The sequence below is a fragment of the Oncorhynchus tshawytscha genome, linkage group LG16 (assembly GCF_018296145.1).
Source record: "Oncorhynchus tshawytscha isolate Ot180627B linkage group LG16, Otsh_v2.0, whole genome shotgun sequence".
In the NCBI taxonomy this organism is placed as follows: domain Eukaryota; kingdom Metazoa; phylum Chordata; class Actinopteri; order Salmoniformes; family Salmonidae; genus Oncorhynchus; species Oncorhynchus tshawytscha.
The window spans coordinates 14626410-14641740 of record NC_056444.1 but is presented as its reverse complement, the minus strand read 5'-3'; the positions used below and the strand labels follow the sequence as shown (position 1 = coordinate 14641740).

General features: G+C 41.9%; 1 protein-coding gene across 3 annotated transcripts in view; it reads right to left on the bottom strand.

The window, feature by feature from the left end:
• The window catches only part of LOC112234051 (dipeptidyl aminopeptidase-like protein 6), a 369775-nt gene that overhangs the window by 22027 nt on the left and 332417 nt on the right, over nucleotides 1-15331 (bottom strand). For all 3 annotated transcript variants that reach the window (XM_042298805.1, XM_042298806.1, XM_042298807.1), the window contains 8 exons: nucleotides 10557-10711; nucleotides 10175-10272; nucleotides 8925-9048; nucleotides 8773-8811; nucleotides 7813-7920; nucleotides 7231-7322; nucleotides 6405-6452; nucleotides 6071-6189 (listed from right to left, as the gene is read on the bottom strand). In XM_042298805.1, the coding sequence (XP_042154739.1) occupies nucleotides 6071-6189; nucleotides 6405-6452; nucleotides 7231-7322; nucleotides 7813-7920; nucleotides 8773-8811; nucleotides 8925-9048; nucleotides 10175-10272; nucleotides 10557-10711 (783 nt within the window). The remainder of the gene's footprint in view (nucleotides 1-6070; nucleotides 6190-6404; nucleotides 6453-7230; nucleotides 7323-7812; nucleotides 7921-8772; nucleotides 8812-8924; nucleotides 9049-10174; nucleotides 10273-10556; nucleotides 10712-15331) is intronic.

Here is a 15331-nt window from a genome sequence, read left to right as displayed (position 1 = left end):
ATAATTTTAGAAAGAGGGTCCAGATTGTCTAGCCCAGCTGATTTGTTGGGGTCCAGATCTTGCAGCTCTTTCAGAACATGAGCCATCTGGATATGGGTTCGACCGGGGTAGGGGTAGCCAGGTGGAAAGCATGGCCAGCCGTAGAAAAATAAAATTCTCGATTACTGTAGATTTATCTGTGGTGACAGTGTTTCCTAGCCTCAGTGCAGTGGGCAGCTGGGAGGAGGTGCTCTTATTCTCCATGAACTTAATAACAGTGTCACAAAACTTTTGGAGTTTGTACGACAGGATGCACATTTCTGTTTGAAAAAGCTAGCCTTTGCTTTCCTAACTACCTCTGTATATTGGTTCCTGACTTCCCTGAAAAGTTGCATATCGCGGGGGCTATTTGATGCTAATGCAGTACGCCACAGGATATTTTTGTGCTGGTCAAGGGCAGTCAAGTCTGGAGTGAACCAAGGGCTACAGTTGAAGTTGGAAGTTTGCATACACCTTAGCCAAATACATGTAAACTCTGTTTTTCACAATTCTTGACATTTAATCCTAGTAAAAATTAGGTCAGTTAGGATCACCACTTTATTTTAAGAATGTGAAATGTCAGAATAATAGTAGAGAGTGTTATTTATTTCAGCTTTTATTTCTTTCATCACATTCTCAGTGGGTCTGAAGTTTACATACACTTAATTAGTATTTGGTAGCATTGCCTTTAAATTGTTTAACTTGGGTCAAACGTTTCGGGTAGCCTTCCACAAGCTTCCCACAATAAGTTGGGTGAATTTTGGCCCATTCCTCCTGACAGAACTGGTGTAACTGAGTCAGGTTTGTAGGCCTCCTTGCTCGCACACGCTTCTTCAGTTCTGCCCACAAATGTTCTATAGGATTGAGGTCAGGGCTTCGTGATGGCCACTCCAATACCTTGACTTTGTTGTCCTTAAGCCATTTTGCCACAACTTTGGAAGTATGCTTGGGTTCATTGTCCATTTGGAAGACCCATTTGCGACCAAGATTTAACTTCCCGACTGATGTATTGAGATTTTGCTTCAATATATCCACACAATTTTCCTGCCTCATGATGCCATCTATATTGTAAAGTGCACCTTGCAGCAAAGCACCCCCACAATATGATGCTGCCACCCCCGTGCTTCACGTTTGGAATGTGTGCAATTGTTTGTACAGATGACGTTGTACCTTCAGGCATTTGGAAATTACTCCCAAGTAATTGGTAATTGGTCTACAATTTTTTTCTGAGGTCTGGCTGATTTCTTTTGATTTTCCCATGATGTCAAGCAAAGAGGCACTGAGTTTGAAGGTAGGCCTTGAAATACATCCGCAGGTACACCTCCAATTGAATCAAAAAGTCAGAAGCTCCTAAAGCCATTACATCAATTTCTGGAATTTTCCAAGCTGCTTAAAGTCAATTTATGTAAACTTCTGAACCACTGGAATTGTGATACAGTGAATTATAAGTGAAATAATCTGTCTGTAAACAATTCTCGGAAAAATTACTTGTGTCATGCACAAAGTAGATGTTCTAACCGACTTGCCAAAACTATAGTTTATTAACAAGAAATTTGTGGCGTGGTTAAAAAACAAATTTCAATGACTCCAACCTAAGTGTATGTAACGATCGTCGTAAGTGGAAGAAGGAGAGGACCAAGGTGCAGCGTGGTACGTGTTCATGATCTTTTCATTACACTGAACACTAGAACAAAAATAACAAAAACGAAACAGTCCTGTCCTGCGAAACCAGGCTGCCTAACTATGGTTCTCAATCAGAGATAACGATTGACAGCTGCCTCTGATTGGGAACCATACCAGGCCAAACACATAGAAATACAAACATAGAACAAAACATAGAATGCCCACCCCAACTCACGCCCTGACCAACCTAAAATAGAGACATAAAAAAGGAACTAAGGTCAGGACATGACAGTGTATGTAAACATACGACTTCAACTGTAAATCAATTTGATTGATTGATTGTACCCAATGTGACTATTAAAACCTAACCAAACCACAAACCGTGGAAAGATGACAGCATTTGCGCAAAACTGAAAGTGCAAACCACCTCATTTAACAGGGCAAGGTGACTGGGAACATGGCCGAATACAAACAGTGTAGTTATTCCCTCCGTAAGGCAATCAAACAGGCAAAACATCAGTACAGAGATAAAGTGAGGTCGCAATTCAACGGCTCAGACATGAGACGTACAGTGGCTTGTGAAAGTATTCACCCGCCTTCGCATTTTTCCTATTTTGTTGACTTACAACCTGGAATTAGAATAGACTTTTGGGGGGTTTGTATCATTTGATTTATACAAAATTCTGACCACTTTGAAGATGCAAAATATATATTTTTGTGAAACAAATACTTTGTAAAGCCACCTTTTGTAGCAATTTCAGCTGCAAGTCTCTTGGGGTATCTATCCACTGGGATTGTTGCCCATTCTTCAAGGCAAAACTGCTCCAGCTCCTTCAAGTTGGATGGGTTCCGCTGGGGTACAGCAATCTTTAAGTCATACCACAGATTCTCAATTGGATTGAAGTCTGGGATTTGACTAGGCCATTCCAAAACATTTAAATGTTTCCTCTTAAACCATTCGAGTGTTGCTTTAGCAGTATGCTTAGGGTCATTGTCCTGCTGGAAGGTGAACCTCCATCCTAGTCTCAAAACTCTGGAAGACTGAAACAGGTTTCCCTCAAGAATTACCCTGTATTTAGCGTCATCCATCATTCCTTCAATTCTGACCAGGTTCCCAGTCCCTGCTGATGAAAAACATCCCCACAGCATGATGCTGCCACCACCATGCTTCACTGTGGGGATGGTGTTCTCAGGGTGATGAGAGGTGTTGGGTTTGTGCCACACATAGCATTTTTTTGATGGCCAAAAAGCTACATTTTAGTCTCATCTGACCAGAGTACCTTCTTCCATATGTTTGGGGAGTCTCCCACATGCCTTTTGGCGAATATGTTTGCATATTTTTTTCTTTAAGCAAAGGCTTTTTTCTGCCCACTCTTCCGTAAAGACCAGCTCTGTGAAGTGTACGGCTTAAAGTGGTCCTATGGACCGACTCCAATCTCCGCTGGTGACTGCCCTCCTTGCCTGGTCTGTGAGTTTTGGTGAGTTTTGGTCTTGACAGGTTTGTTGTGGTGCCATATTCTTTCCATTTTTTAATAATGGATTTAATTTGATTTATTTTACCTTTATTTAACTAGGCAAGTCAGTTAAGAACAAATTCTTATTTTCAATGACGGCCTAGGAACAGTGGGTTAACTGCCTGTTCAGTGGCAGAACGACAGATTTGTACCTTGTCAGCTTGGGGTTTTGGACTTGCAACCTTCCGGTTACGCGTCCAACACTCTAACCACTAGGCTACCCTGCCGTCCCATGGTGCTCAGTGGGATGTTCAAAGTTTCTGATATTTTTTTATAACCCAACCCTGATTTGTACTTCTCCACAACTTTGTCCCTGACCTGTTTGGAGAGCTATTTGGGCCTTTCAGAACAGGCGTATATATACTGAGATCATGTGACAGATCATGTGACACTTAGATTGCACACAGGTTGACTTTATTTAACTAATTATGTGACTTCTGAAGGTAATTGGTTGCACCAGATCTTATTTAGGGGCTTCATAGCAAAGGGGTTGAATACATATGAACACACTACTTTTCCATGTTTTATTTTTTATTTATTTTTTAAACAAGTAATTTTTTTCATTTCACTTCACCAATTTGGACTGTTTAGTGTATGTCCATCACATGACATCCAAATACAAATCCATTTATATTACAGGTTGTAATGCAACAAAGTAGGAAAAATGCCAAGGGGGGTGAATACATTTGCAAGGCACTGTATGTGGCAGGGTCTACAGACTACAAAGGGAAAACCAGCCATGAAGCTAAACACCTTCTTTGCCCGCTATGAGGATAACATAGTGACCCCAACGCAGCACGCCTCCAAGGTCTACTCCCGCTCCTCCCCTTCGGTGTTCGACGTCGCCAGTTTACCTACCACCGGCTCTGGCAACCATCGTTACACACACCCATGATTACGTGCACCTGTCTCTCATCATGAGACACACCTGGACCCCATCACTTCACTGATTACGTCCCCTATATCTGTCATTTCCTTAGTTCTCTTCCCCATGCAGTATTGACTATGGTTCATGTCTATACGCTACTCGTGTTTCTTGTATTGGTCTATGTTCCGTTTAAACTCACCACCTGCACTTGCTTTCCGACTCCCAGCTTATATGTTACACAAGGATTGTGGGCTCTCCTTCTCCATGGACAACGTGAGTAAGATATTTAAGCGTGTTAACCCTCGCAGGGCTGCCGGCCCAGACGGCATCCCTAGCCACGTCCTCAGAGCATGTGCAGACCAGCTGGCTGGAATATTTAAGGACATATTCAATCTCTCCATATCCCTATCTTCTGTCCCCACTTGCTTCAAGAGGTCCACCATTGTTCCTGTACCCAAGAAAGCAAAGGTAACTGAACTACTCTTACTCACTTCTGTCATTATGAAGTGCTTTGAGAGCGGAACCCCACCTCAACATTCCGCTGAAAAGGCAGCGCGCAAATTTCTAAAATATTTTTTAGAAATATGTAACTTTAACAAGTCCAATACAGCAAATGAAATATAAATATCTTGTTAATCTACCCATAGTGTCGGATTTCAAAAATGATTTAGAGCGAAAGCACCACATATGATTATGTTAGGTCATAGTCAAGTCACAAAAACACACACAGCCATTTTGCAGCGAAAAAGAGGAGTCACAAAAAGCAGAAATATAGATAAAATGAATCCCTAACCTTTGATGATCTTCATCAGATGACACTCATATGACATCATGTTACACAATACATGTATGTTTTGTTCGATAATGTGCATATTTATAGCAAAAAATCAGTTTACATTGGCGCGTTACGTGCAGTAATATTTTGATTCCAAAACATCGGTGATTTTCCCAGAAATACTCATAATAAACATTGATAAAAGATGCAAGTGTTATTCACAGAATTAAAGATAGACTGATCCTCTATGCAACTGCTGTGCCAGATTTAAAAATAACTTTACGGAAAAAGCATAATCTGAGAACGGCGCTCAGTACCTGCTTATAAACAACTAGACAATTCCGCCATGTTGGAGTCAACATTAGTTCGAAAAAACACTATAAATATTCACTTACCTTTGATAATCTTCATCAGAAGGCACTCCCAGGAATCCCAGTTCGACAATAAATGACAGATTTTTTCCATAAAGCCCATCATTTAACCACCTGTTGTTAGCGTGTTCAGTCCAGTAATCCATCTTCATGGAGGCGCGACCATTTTCTCCATGACAAAAACTCAAAATGTTCCGTTAAATATCATCAATAAGGTTCCAACCGGAGAATTTCATTGTCTGAATAAAAGCCCTGGAACGAGAGGACACTCTCTCGGGAGAACGCTTCATGAGACTGAGGCGACCTGACAGACCACTCACTAAAATGGGTCTCATGAGCCCCTCCTTTATAGTATAATCTTAAAACTAGGATGTAAAGATGGTGATATCTAGTGGAAGCCCTGGGAAGTGCAAGCACATCCATATCTATCAGGGATTTAAATTGGCTCTGTTTTGAAATTCGACTTCTCACTTCCTGTTGGAGCACAAGCATTTTGCTACACTCGCAATAACATCTGCTAAATATGTGTATGTGACCAACACAATTTGATTTGATTTGAGTTTTATTCTACCTTATGTTTATCTTTAGTGCTACATTGATATTGATTACTGCATTGCTGGGTTTGGAACTTACAAGAATGGCATTTCTGTACACTGCACATGACATTAACCTGAAACTTGAATATTTGGGCTGCTGCTGTTAGACCCTCTTGAGTAGAGGCCTTGGTTGAAATACACTGAACAAAGGATTGTGTTTGTGACCAAATATCATCTGTAACCAACATATACATTGAATTCATTGTCTCAGAGTGTCTCTCAGAGGTGAGGGACCAAAGGTTCATATGACTGAAAAAATAGATCACTTGGGGAGAGAGACAGACCAATCAACCGATGGCTCCCACCTTTGCAGCTAAGCAGGAAGAGGCTCATGCTGTGGCTGAAGGAGCCTGTGACGTAGCCACAACCTTCGTAGAAGTCACAGGAGAGACAGCGTCTGTTGAAAGGGCCCACTGTGTCCGCACTGCAAACACAAAAAGAGGACACTGAGCCAAGTCTTTCTCCTAGATATTTTTCAGACTGAGAGCAAAGCCCCTCAAAGCATCCAGGACAACTGGCACCTAAATTGTAACCAAGTGAAACGAAAATAACTATTTTGGGTGGGTGGGTGCAACATAGCTAGGCACAACAGAAGAGGACAGAATTAGAGACAGTTATTCAGAGCTATGTATGTGTTACCTGTAGAGGTGCCTGCGTTTCGGATCGTCCTCTGTGCTCAAGAAGTATCTGCAAGATACATAATAATAAACATTTCAAGTTGGACATATGTTCAACTAATACATAATATAACAAATGCATGGGTGCACACAACATTACGTCATTGAAGCATTTCCGTAGTCACAAATGTAAGGAGTCTACGAAGTGAGAAAAGTAGGTTAGTGTAAAGAGTGCAGCGGACTCCAGCGGTACAGTTGAACAGAAACTTGTCGGCTTGATATAAGCAGCAAGAGTACCAACAGTTCCAACAGCAGGTCTTGACATTGGAAGAGATGTAACATAAATGAAATATGAGGTGAGGATGTTTTTTGAAACTTAAGTAGGCCAGGAACAAATTTGACAGGGGGGCGGGGGTCATACGTAAGGTGCAATTCATTCTGAAGGAATCCCAGCATCTCTTGTTTGATGAATTTAGGTTGCTTCTCTCAGAGCGGCTCCCCAAGTATATGTATTGTCATTTATACATTGGTTGGGTCTAATCCAAAAGGCTGATTGGTTAAAACCACATTCCAGCCGGTGTCTATTCCACAAGTTACCACCGGCTAAATCTATGACGTTAACTGCCTATTTACTTTACTGTCATGTATCCAATGTGTTTTTACTACATGCCTCCCGAGGATAAAAAATACTCTACTCTACTCCGGAGAAAGGGAGAGTGAGGGGGAGAGAGAGAATTTTGTTGTGGATGGGTGTTTGTGTTATAATCACAGCAAAGAATGTGTGTATACTACATGTGAATGCATGTAAGTGTGTGTGTGTGTGTGGCCCAGCTGCGTCAGGAGCTCACATTAGCTGGATGTTCTCGTTGTAGGCCAGGACCTGGGTGACGTCCCAGTCTCCAGACGTGATGGACTGCAGCGTGTCTGTGCTGGTGTTGGGCTGGAGAGGGAAGGAGGAAGAGATAGACACACTGAGTAAAGCAAGCATTGAGAACGCCTTCCTAATATGGAGTTGCACCCCGACCCTTTTTTCCCTCAGGACAGCCTCAATTCGTTGGGACAATGGACTTTACAAGGTGTCGAAAGCGTTCCACAGGGATGCTGGCCCATGTGACCTCCAATGCTCCCCACAATTGTGTCAAGTTGGCTGAATGTCCTTTGGGTGGTGAACCATTCTTAATACACACGGGAAACTGTTGAGCATGAAAAACCCAGCAGTGTTGCAGTTCTTGACACAAACCGGTGCACCTGGCACCTACTACCATACCCCGTTCAAAGGCACTTACTGTACATTTTTGGTCTTGCCCATTCACCTTCTGGAGTGGTGTTGTCTATGCTATGCTGTACATTGCTGTAGAAAGCAATTGTAGCGTATGGAAGCCCACATGCAGAACACAGAATAGAGAGTGTAGAAAGGGAGTGTACAGTACCTGTGTGATGGACATGGAGATGTGGAAGAACTTGCCCCTGCCTCCCTGTGGGATGGCTCTGGTGAAGAACAACTTCAGACCGTCTTTGGAGAACAGCGGCTCCTCATTCTAACAGTCATATGACAAATGTTTGGACATACCTACTCATCCAAGGGTTTTTCTTTATTGATTTTTTTTAAACAATTTTCTACATTGTAGAATAATAGTGAAGACATATAAACTATGAAATAACACATATGAAGTCATGTAGTAACCAAAAAAGTGTTAAACAAATCTAAATATATTTTATATTCTTCAAAGTAGCCACCCTTTGCCTTGGCTGCAACCTGAGGTGCAGTTAACTCTAATGAACTTATCCTCTGCAGCAGAGATAACTCTGGGTCTTCCTTTCCTGTGGCGGTCCTCATGAGAGCCAGTTTCATCGTAGCGCTTGATGGTTTTTGCGACTGCGCTTGAAGAAACTTTCAAAGTTCTTGACATTTTCCGGATTGACTGACCTTCATGTCTTAAAGTAATGGACTGTCGTTTCAATTGACTTATTTGAGCTGTCCTTACCATAATATGGACTTGGTCTTTTACTAAATAGGGCTATCTTCTTTATACCACCCTTACCTTGTCACAACACAACTGATTGGCTCAAACGCATTAAGAAGGAAAGAAATTCCACAAATGAACTTTTATTAAGGTACACCTGTTAATTGAAATGCATTCTAGATGACTACCTCATGAAGCTGGTTGAGAGAATGCCAAGAGTGTGCAAAGCTGTCATCAAGGCAAAGGGTGGCTACTTTGAAGAATCCTTTGGCCATATACCACACCCCCTCGTGCCTTATTGCTTAATTATAACATATCTAGAAATGATGGATTGTCATTCTAATCTGAAGTACTATAAAAAAGACAGATTAACAGCCCTAAAAAGAAATGATTTGTACTTGAATCATGTTGATGTTTCTTTCTTACCTGTCTGTGTAGCCAACTTTCACTTTCGTCCTCATGTTTCTAAAACATACATAATTTGAAAGAAAAGTCAATCATAAGTTTAAGAAAAGCTAACAAAGTAGGCTGAAAAACAGCTGTGTTTGTAGCTAAAGATGATGCACACACACACGCACCTTGGTGCAGACGCCGGTGGTGGCCTGACACAACGTCAGCATGGATATGTTCTGGGCTCTGTTTAACCAATTCACTGCCAGTTTGGTGGTAGTCGCCCATTTCACCATGGTGACATAGTACTCTCTGTAACACAAACACAAATAAGAGTGTTTAATGTATATTCAACATCTAGGATAAAGGACTAGGAACATTCTACTGACATATTGCATGTTTTCACCCCTTTAAAATCCACAAGGATATATAGCCATGCTATATATAGTAGGCCTATGTGCTATTAGCATTTGAGTAGTATTGTATTTGGAGGTTAGATTAGTAAGGGTAGTGTGGTTGTAAATGGAGGTTAGATTAGTTAGGGTAGTGTGGTTGTATTTGGAGGTTAGATTAGTAAGGGTAGTGTGGTTGTATATGGAGGTTAGATTAGTAAGGGTAGTGTGGTTGTAAATGGAGGTTAGATTAGTAAGGGTAGTGTGGTTGTAAATGGAGGTTAGATTAGTTAGGGTAGTGTGGTTGTATTTGGAGGTTAGATTAGTAAGGGTAGTGTGGTTGTGTACGGAGGTTAGATTAGTAAGGGTAGTGTGGGTATTTTAGGTTAATTTGGTAGTGTGGTTGTGTACGGAGGTTAGATTAGTAAGGGTAGTGTGGTTGTATTTGTAGGTTAGATTAGTAAGGGTAGTGTGGTTGTGTACGGAGGTTAGATTAGTAAGGGTAGTGTGGGTTGTTATTTGTACGGAGGTTAGATTAGTAAGGGTAGTGTGGTTGTGTACGGAGGTTAGATTAGTAAGGGTAGTGTGGTTGTGTACGGAGGTTAGATTAGTAAGGGTAGTGTGGTTGTAATTGGAGGTTCGATTAGTAAGGGTAGTGTGGTTGTGTATGGAGGTTAGATTAGTAAGGGTAGTGTGGTTGTGTATGGAGGTTAGATTAGTAAGGGTAGTGTGGTTGTAATTGGAGGTTCGATTAGTAAGGGTAGTGTGGTTGTGTACGGAGGTTAGATTAGTAAGTGTGGGGTAGTGATTGGTTGTGTACGGAGGTTAGATTAGTAAGGGTAGTGTGGTTGTAATTGGAGGTTCGATTAGTAAGGGTAGTGTGGTTGTGTACGGAGGTTAGATTAGTAAGGGTAGTGTGGTTGTGTACGGAGGTTCGATTAGTAAGGGTAGTGTGGTTGTATTTGGAGGTTAGATTAGTAAGGGTAGTGTGGTTGTGTACAGAGGTTAGATTAGTAAGGGTAGTGTGGTTGTGTGGGGTGGTGTACCCCATCCTCGGGTCTTCAGGTCTCCTCATCTCGATGGTGTGCAGGGGCCCGTTCAGGTTGACCACATACAAAGAGATGACTGGATTTTCCTCCCCAGCCTGCACGGAGGACAGACAGCAGAGAGACACTATGATTGCAAATGCCATTATTAAAACAACTGTTCTTATTGGACATTTTAAGTGCATCTGCCTTATGAAGGACACGCCTGAAGACAGAACTAACTCCATGCTGGAGTAGTTTCCCATTTCCCAAGATTGGTTGTACTTTTTTGAACCTTTTTGTGTGTTTCATGACCTTTGAGCGGTGGTACAATTTACCGTGGTGTAGCGTTGTAGTAGAAAATATTTTGTTGGTAATAGGTTAGTAATTATACTGTTCTAACCTTAGGGTAGTGATACTCCCTCCCAGTAGGGTAAGTAGTTCCTGTGAACATAGGGATCTCCATCCTGGGCACCATAGTGTCATTGATGGTGGCATATGCCAGCCGGGCACTATCCGGAGACCACCAGTGGGCAATATGGGTCTGGAAGATCTCCTCTGGAAAAGGACAGGAGAGAAATATCCTTTAGTTTTCAGTAATAATAAAGGTGTTGAAACTCTAACAGAAACCCATTATGTGTTTGAATAGAACTACATTACAATACCCAGTGCTGACGTGCGTGAGATACATCAGTCATGTTAAATACTGACACAAACATCATTTGCGATGCATAGTCGGTTTGGATCAATGCTGTCGTAAATTTCATAAAAATGCTGAAGTATGTTCTCGTCATAAATCAAAACACTGCTTTTAATCTCACAAGAGAGAAACATCGACCAACCACTGGAGAGCAACATCGACCAACCACTGGAGAGCAACATCGACCAACCACTCAAGAGAACCATACCAGAGAAGGGAACAGAAAAGTAATTTCCCAGTCAGGTGCAACATTGTAGGGTGGTGTAAGCAAGGACATTTTGTGTGCATGTGTGTGTGTGTGAGTGAGTGAGTGAGAGACCCCTTTTCTGATGCTGAGGTACACAGAAAGTGTCCTGTTGGAGCTCGGCTTACTTCATCAAAAACCTGTGACGTCTTGTGGTCACTACAGAGCCTGTGTATGTGTTTGAAATGATGCAGGGTGATATGGATAATATGAAACACACTCACATCCCTGAGGGGACTCTATTGATAGGTAGTGCCAGGTGAAGATACACACACACACACACACACACAGGCACGTCCACGTGCACACATGCATAAAAACACTGTGTGTGTGTGTGTGTGTGTTTGAACCTGCCTTTGTTTCCATGAGCTGTTCCTTTGAGCTGTTCTATCTCCACAACTATGATTACCCAGGTGAGCAGTCTCTCACTCGTCTATTCGCCCTGGTTCACACACTCTCTGGGCCTAAATGACTCACTGCCTAACACACACATTACTTATGCATGAGCGGCCTGTTACTGAGGCAGGTGGGAAATAGAAGCTACTGAATGTAATGTGACAGAATCAGGTGGGCCAAACTAATGACACGGAGAGTCATATTTCTGTTCCAAGACAGAGCCCCACCTGTTTTGAGCCCCACCTGTTAATCAAAAAAATATATATATATTAAAAATGTGTGTCTTGCATGTTATTTTGGCATTAATACCTGTCACATATCAGTTTGCAAACTGATAAATTAATCATTGAGTTAATAAAGCCGCATACAAACATTGTCTTTTTTTTGCTTTCTTGAGTAAGTCAGCTCCAAAATGTAGGTGTTTCAGCCTAGCTCAGTTATTTCTGTGGTGGTTGGGGCAGCCAGTGGAAAAACAGAGTTGAGGGGCTGGTCATCTTTCCTAGTTGCGCCATGATTGGCTCGGTGTTCTGTCACTCATGTCACCGCAAAATCTACGGGTATGGCTCGAAAATTCAAGACCCTTGGGTGATGTGTCATAGACTTACATTAGAAGTGCCCATCCAAGAAGGCTCAAGGTCATTGGCCACAGATAAAATGACACCAAATCATGTTATATATACACCGTAGCTTTGATTGGACTGATCATGTCAACATCATACTTTCAAAATCTTAGCTAGCAAGCTAGACAAGCAGTCATCGTCATGCAATCAAGTTGGCAATTTACTGGAAAATCCTTGTCAATCCTTGTCATATGAAGAGAAATTATTGATAAAACGTATCGGTGCTCATCGGCCATGAGAATGATGGAAGCCACTGTGTTCTTTGAAATCTTCAAAGCTACAGAATTGTTTTGGTATCCTTCCTCAGATCTGTGCCTTGACACAATCTTGTCACCTCCCTGACCAAGGCCCTTCTTCCCCGATTGTTCAGTTTGGCCAGTCGGCCAGCTCTAGGAAGAGTCTTGGTGGTTCCAAACTTATTCCATTTAAGAATGACGGAGGCCACTGTGTTCTTGGGGATCTTCAATGCTACAGAATTGTTTTGGTACCCTCCCCAGATCTGTGCCTCGATAAAATTATGTCTTGGAGCTCTACGGACAATTCCTTTGACCTCATGGCTTGGTTTTTACTCTGACATGCCCTGTCAACTGTGTGACCTTGTATAGACAGGAGTGTGCCTTTCCAAATAATGTCCAATCATTTGAATTTACCACAGGTGGACTCCAATCAAGTTGTAGCAACATCTGAAGGATGATAAATGGAAACAGGATGCACCTGAGCTCAATTTCGAGTCTCATAGCAAAGGGTCTGAATACTTATGTATTTCTGTTGTGCAAAAATGTCTACAAACCTATTTTCACTTTGTCATTCTGGGTTATTGTGTGTAGATTGATGAGGGAAAAAATGTAATGTATTCTACCGGTCAAACGTTTTAGAACACTTACTCATTCAAGGGTTTTTCTTTATTTGTACTATTTTCTACATTGTAGAATAATAGTGAAGACATCAAAACTATGAAATAACACATATGGAATCATGTAGGAACCAAAAAAGTGTTAAACCAATCAAAATGTATTTTATATTTGAGGTTCTTCAAATAGCCACCCTTTGCCTTTATGACAGCTTTGCACACTCTTGGCATTCTCTCAATCTGCTTCATGAGGTAGTCAGCTGGAAACAAATTGAAGATTTTTGGTTCCAACCGCTGTGTCTTTGTGAGACAAGGTATGGATGAACAAATGATCTCCGCATGTTATGTGTTATGGTGTGGGGGTGCTTTGATGGTGACACTGTCTGTGATTTATTTAGAATTCAAGGCACACTTAACCAGCATGGCTACCACACCATTCTGCAGCGATACGCCATCCCATCTGGTTTGCGCTTAGTTGGACTGTCATTTTTTTCCCAACAGGACAATGACCCAACACACCTCCAGGCTGTGTAAGGGCTATTTGACCAAGAAGGAGAGTGATGGTGTGCTGCATCAGATGACCTGGCCTCTACAATCCCCCGACCTCAACCAAATTGAGATGGTTTGGGATGAGTCAGACCACAGAGTTAAGAAAAAGCAGCCAACAAGTGCTCAGCATATGTGGGAACTCCTTCAAGACTGTTGGAAAAGCATTCCAGGTGAAGCTGGTTGAGAGAATGCCAAGAGTGTGCAAAGCTGTCATCAAGGCAAAGGGTGGCTATTTCAAGAATTTCAAATATAAAATACATTTTGATTTGTTTAACACTTTTTGGTTACTATATCATTCCCTATGTGTTATTTCCTAGTTCTGATGTCTTCACTACTATTCTACAATGTAGAAAATAGTCAAAATAAAGTCCTTGTACTATTTCTTTCACAGAAAAGAGGCTTACACATTCAGCTGCAGCGCCGATAAACCACACTGCCGTAAACACAAAAAAACACAAACAAATCAACAAACATAAGCTTCTCAGTGTGCGAAATGTGCAATCCCAGCCAAGACTCCGTGGGGTATGCAGACACAGCTCGTATCAACAGTGTGTGTGACTATTATCGTGCCGTGCCAGACTTCTCTGGCTCTGTCCCTGGGCCACATCATATTTCAGGATGTTGTCTGCTGCTGGAGCAGTTAGTCTGACAGACAGGCCACAGATGACAAATGTTCTATAATCACCTTGGGTGTTTTGTCTTTCTGACTCCCCTTACACAAGACTGTCAGTGTCTCACACACTGTCAGTGTCCCACACGCACACTGTCAGTGTTCCACAGGCACACTGTCAGTGTTCCACACGCACACTGTCAGTGTTCCACACACACACACTGTCAGTGTTCCACACACACACACTGTCAGTGTTCCACACACACACACTGTCAGGCATACAGTTGAAGGTGGAGGTTTACATACGCTTAGGTTGGAGTCATTAAAACTTGTTTTTCAACCACTCCACAAATTTCTTGTTAACAAACTATAGTTTTGGCAAGTCGGTTACGACATTTACTTTGTGCATGACTGTAATGGGCGTGTGTCGGTGGCAGGGAAGTCAGGTGCAGGAAAACGAACTTGGTATAAACAGAGTCTTTTAATAAGTGCTCATACAACTCCAAAAACAAAAATATACAAAAAATAACATAAGTGGGTACAAAACCCGTCGCACACACACATGACTTGCACAAACATACAATAAAACAATCTCCGACAAAACATGAGGGGAAACAGAGGGTTAAATACACAACATGTAATTGATGGGATTGGAACCAAGTGTGAAGGAAGACAAGACAAAACCAGTGAAAAATGGATCAATGACGGCTAGAAGGTCAGTGACGTCGACCGCCGAACACCGCCCGAACAAGGAGAGGGACCGACTTCGGCGGAAGTCGTGACAATGACACAAGTTATTTTCCCAACATTTTTTTTACAGGCAGATTATTTCACTTAGAATTCCCTGTATCACAATTCCAGTGGGTCAGAAGTTTACATACACTAAGTTGACTGTGCCTTTAAACAGCTTGGAAAATTCCAGGAAATTATGTTATGGCTTTGTAAGCTTCTGATAGGCTTATTGACATAATTTGAGTCAATTGGAGGTGTACCTGTGGATGTATTTCAAGGCCTGCCTTCAAACACAGTGCCTCTTTGCTTGACATCATGGGGAAATCAAAAGAAATCAGCCAAGACCTCAGACATTTTTTTGTAAACCTCCACAAGTCTGGTTCATCCTTGGGAGCAATTTCCAAATGCCTGAAGGTACCACATTCATCTGAACAAACAATAGTATGCAAGTATAAACACCATGGGACCACGCAGTCG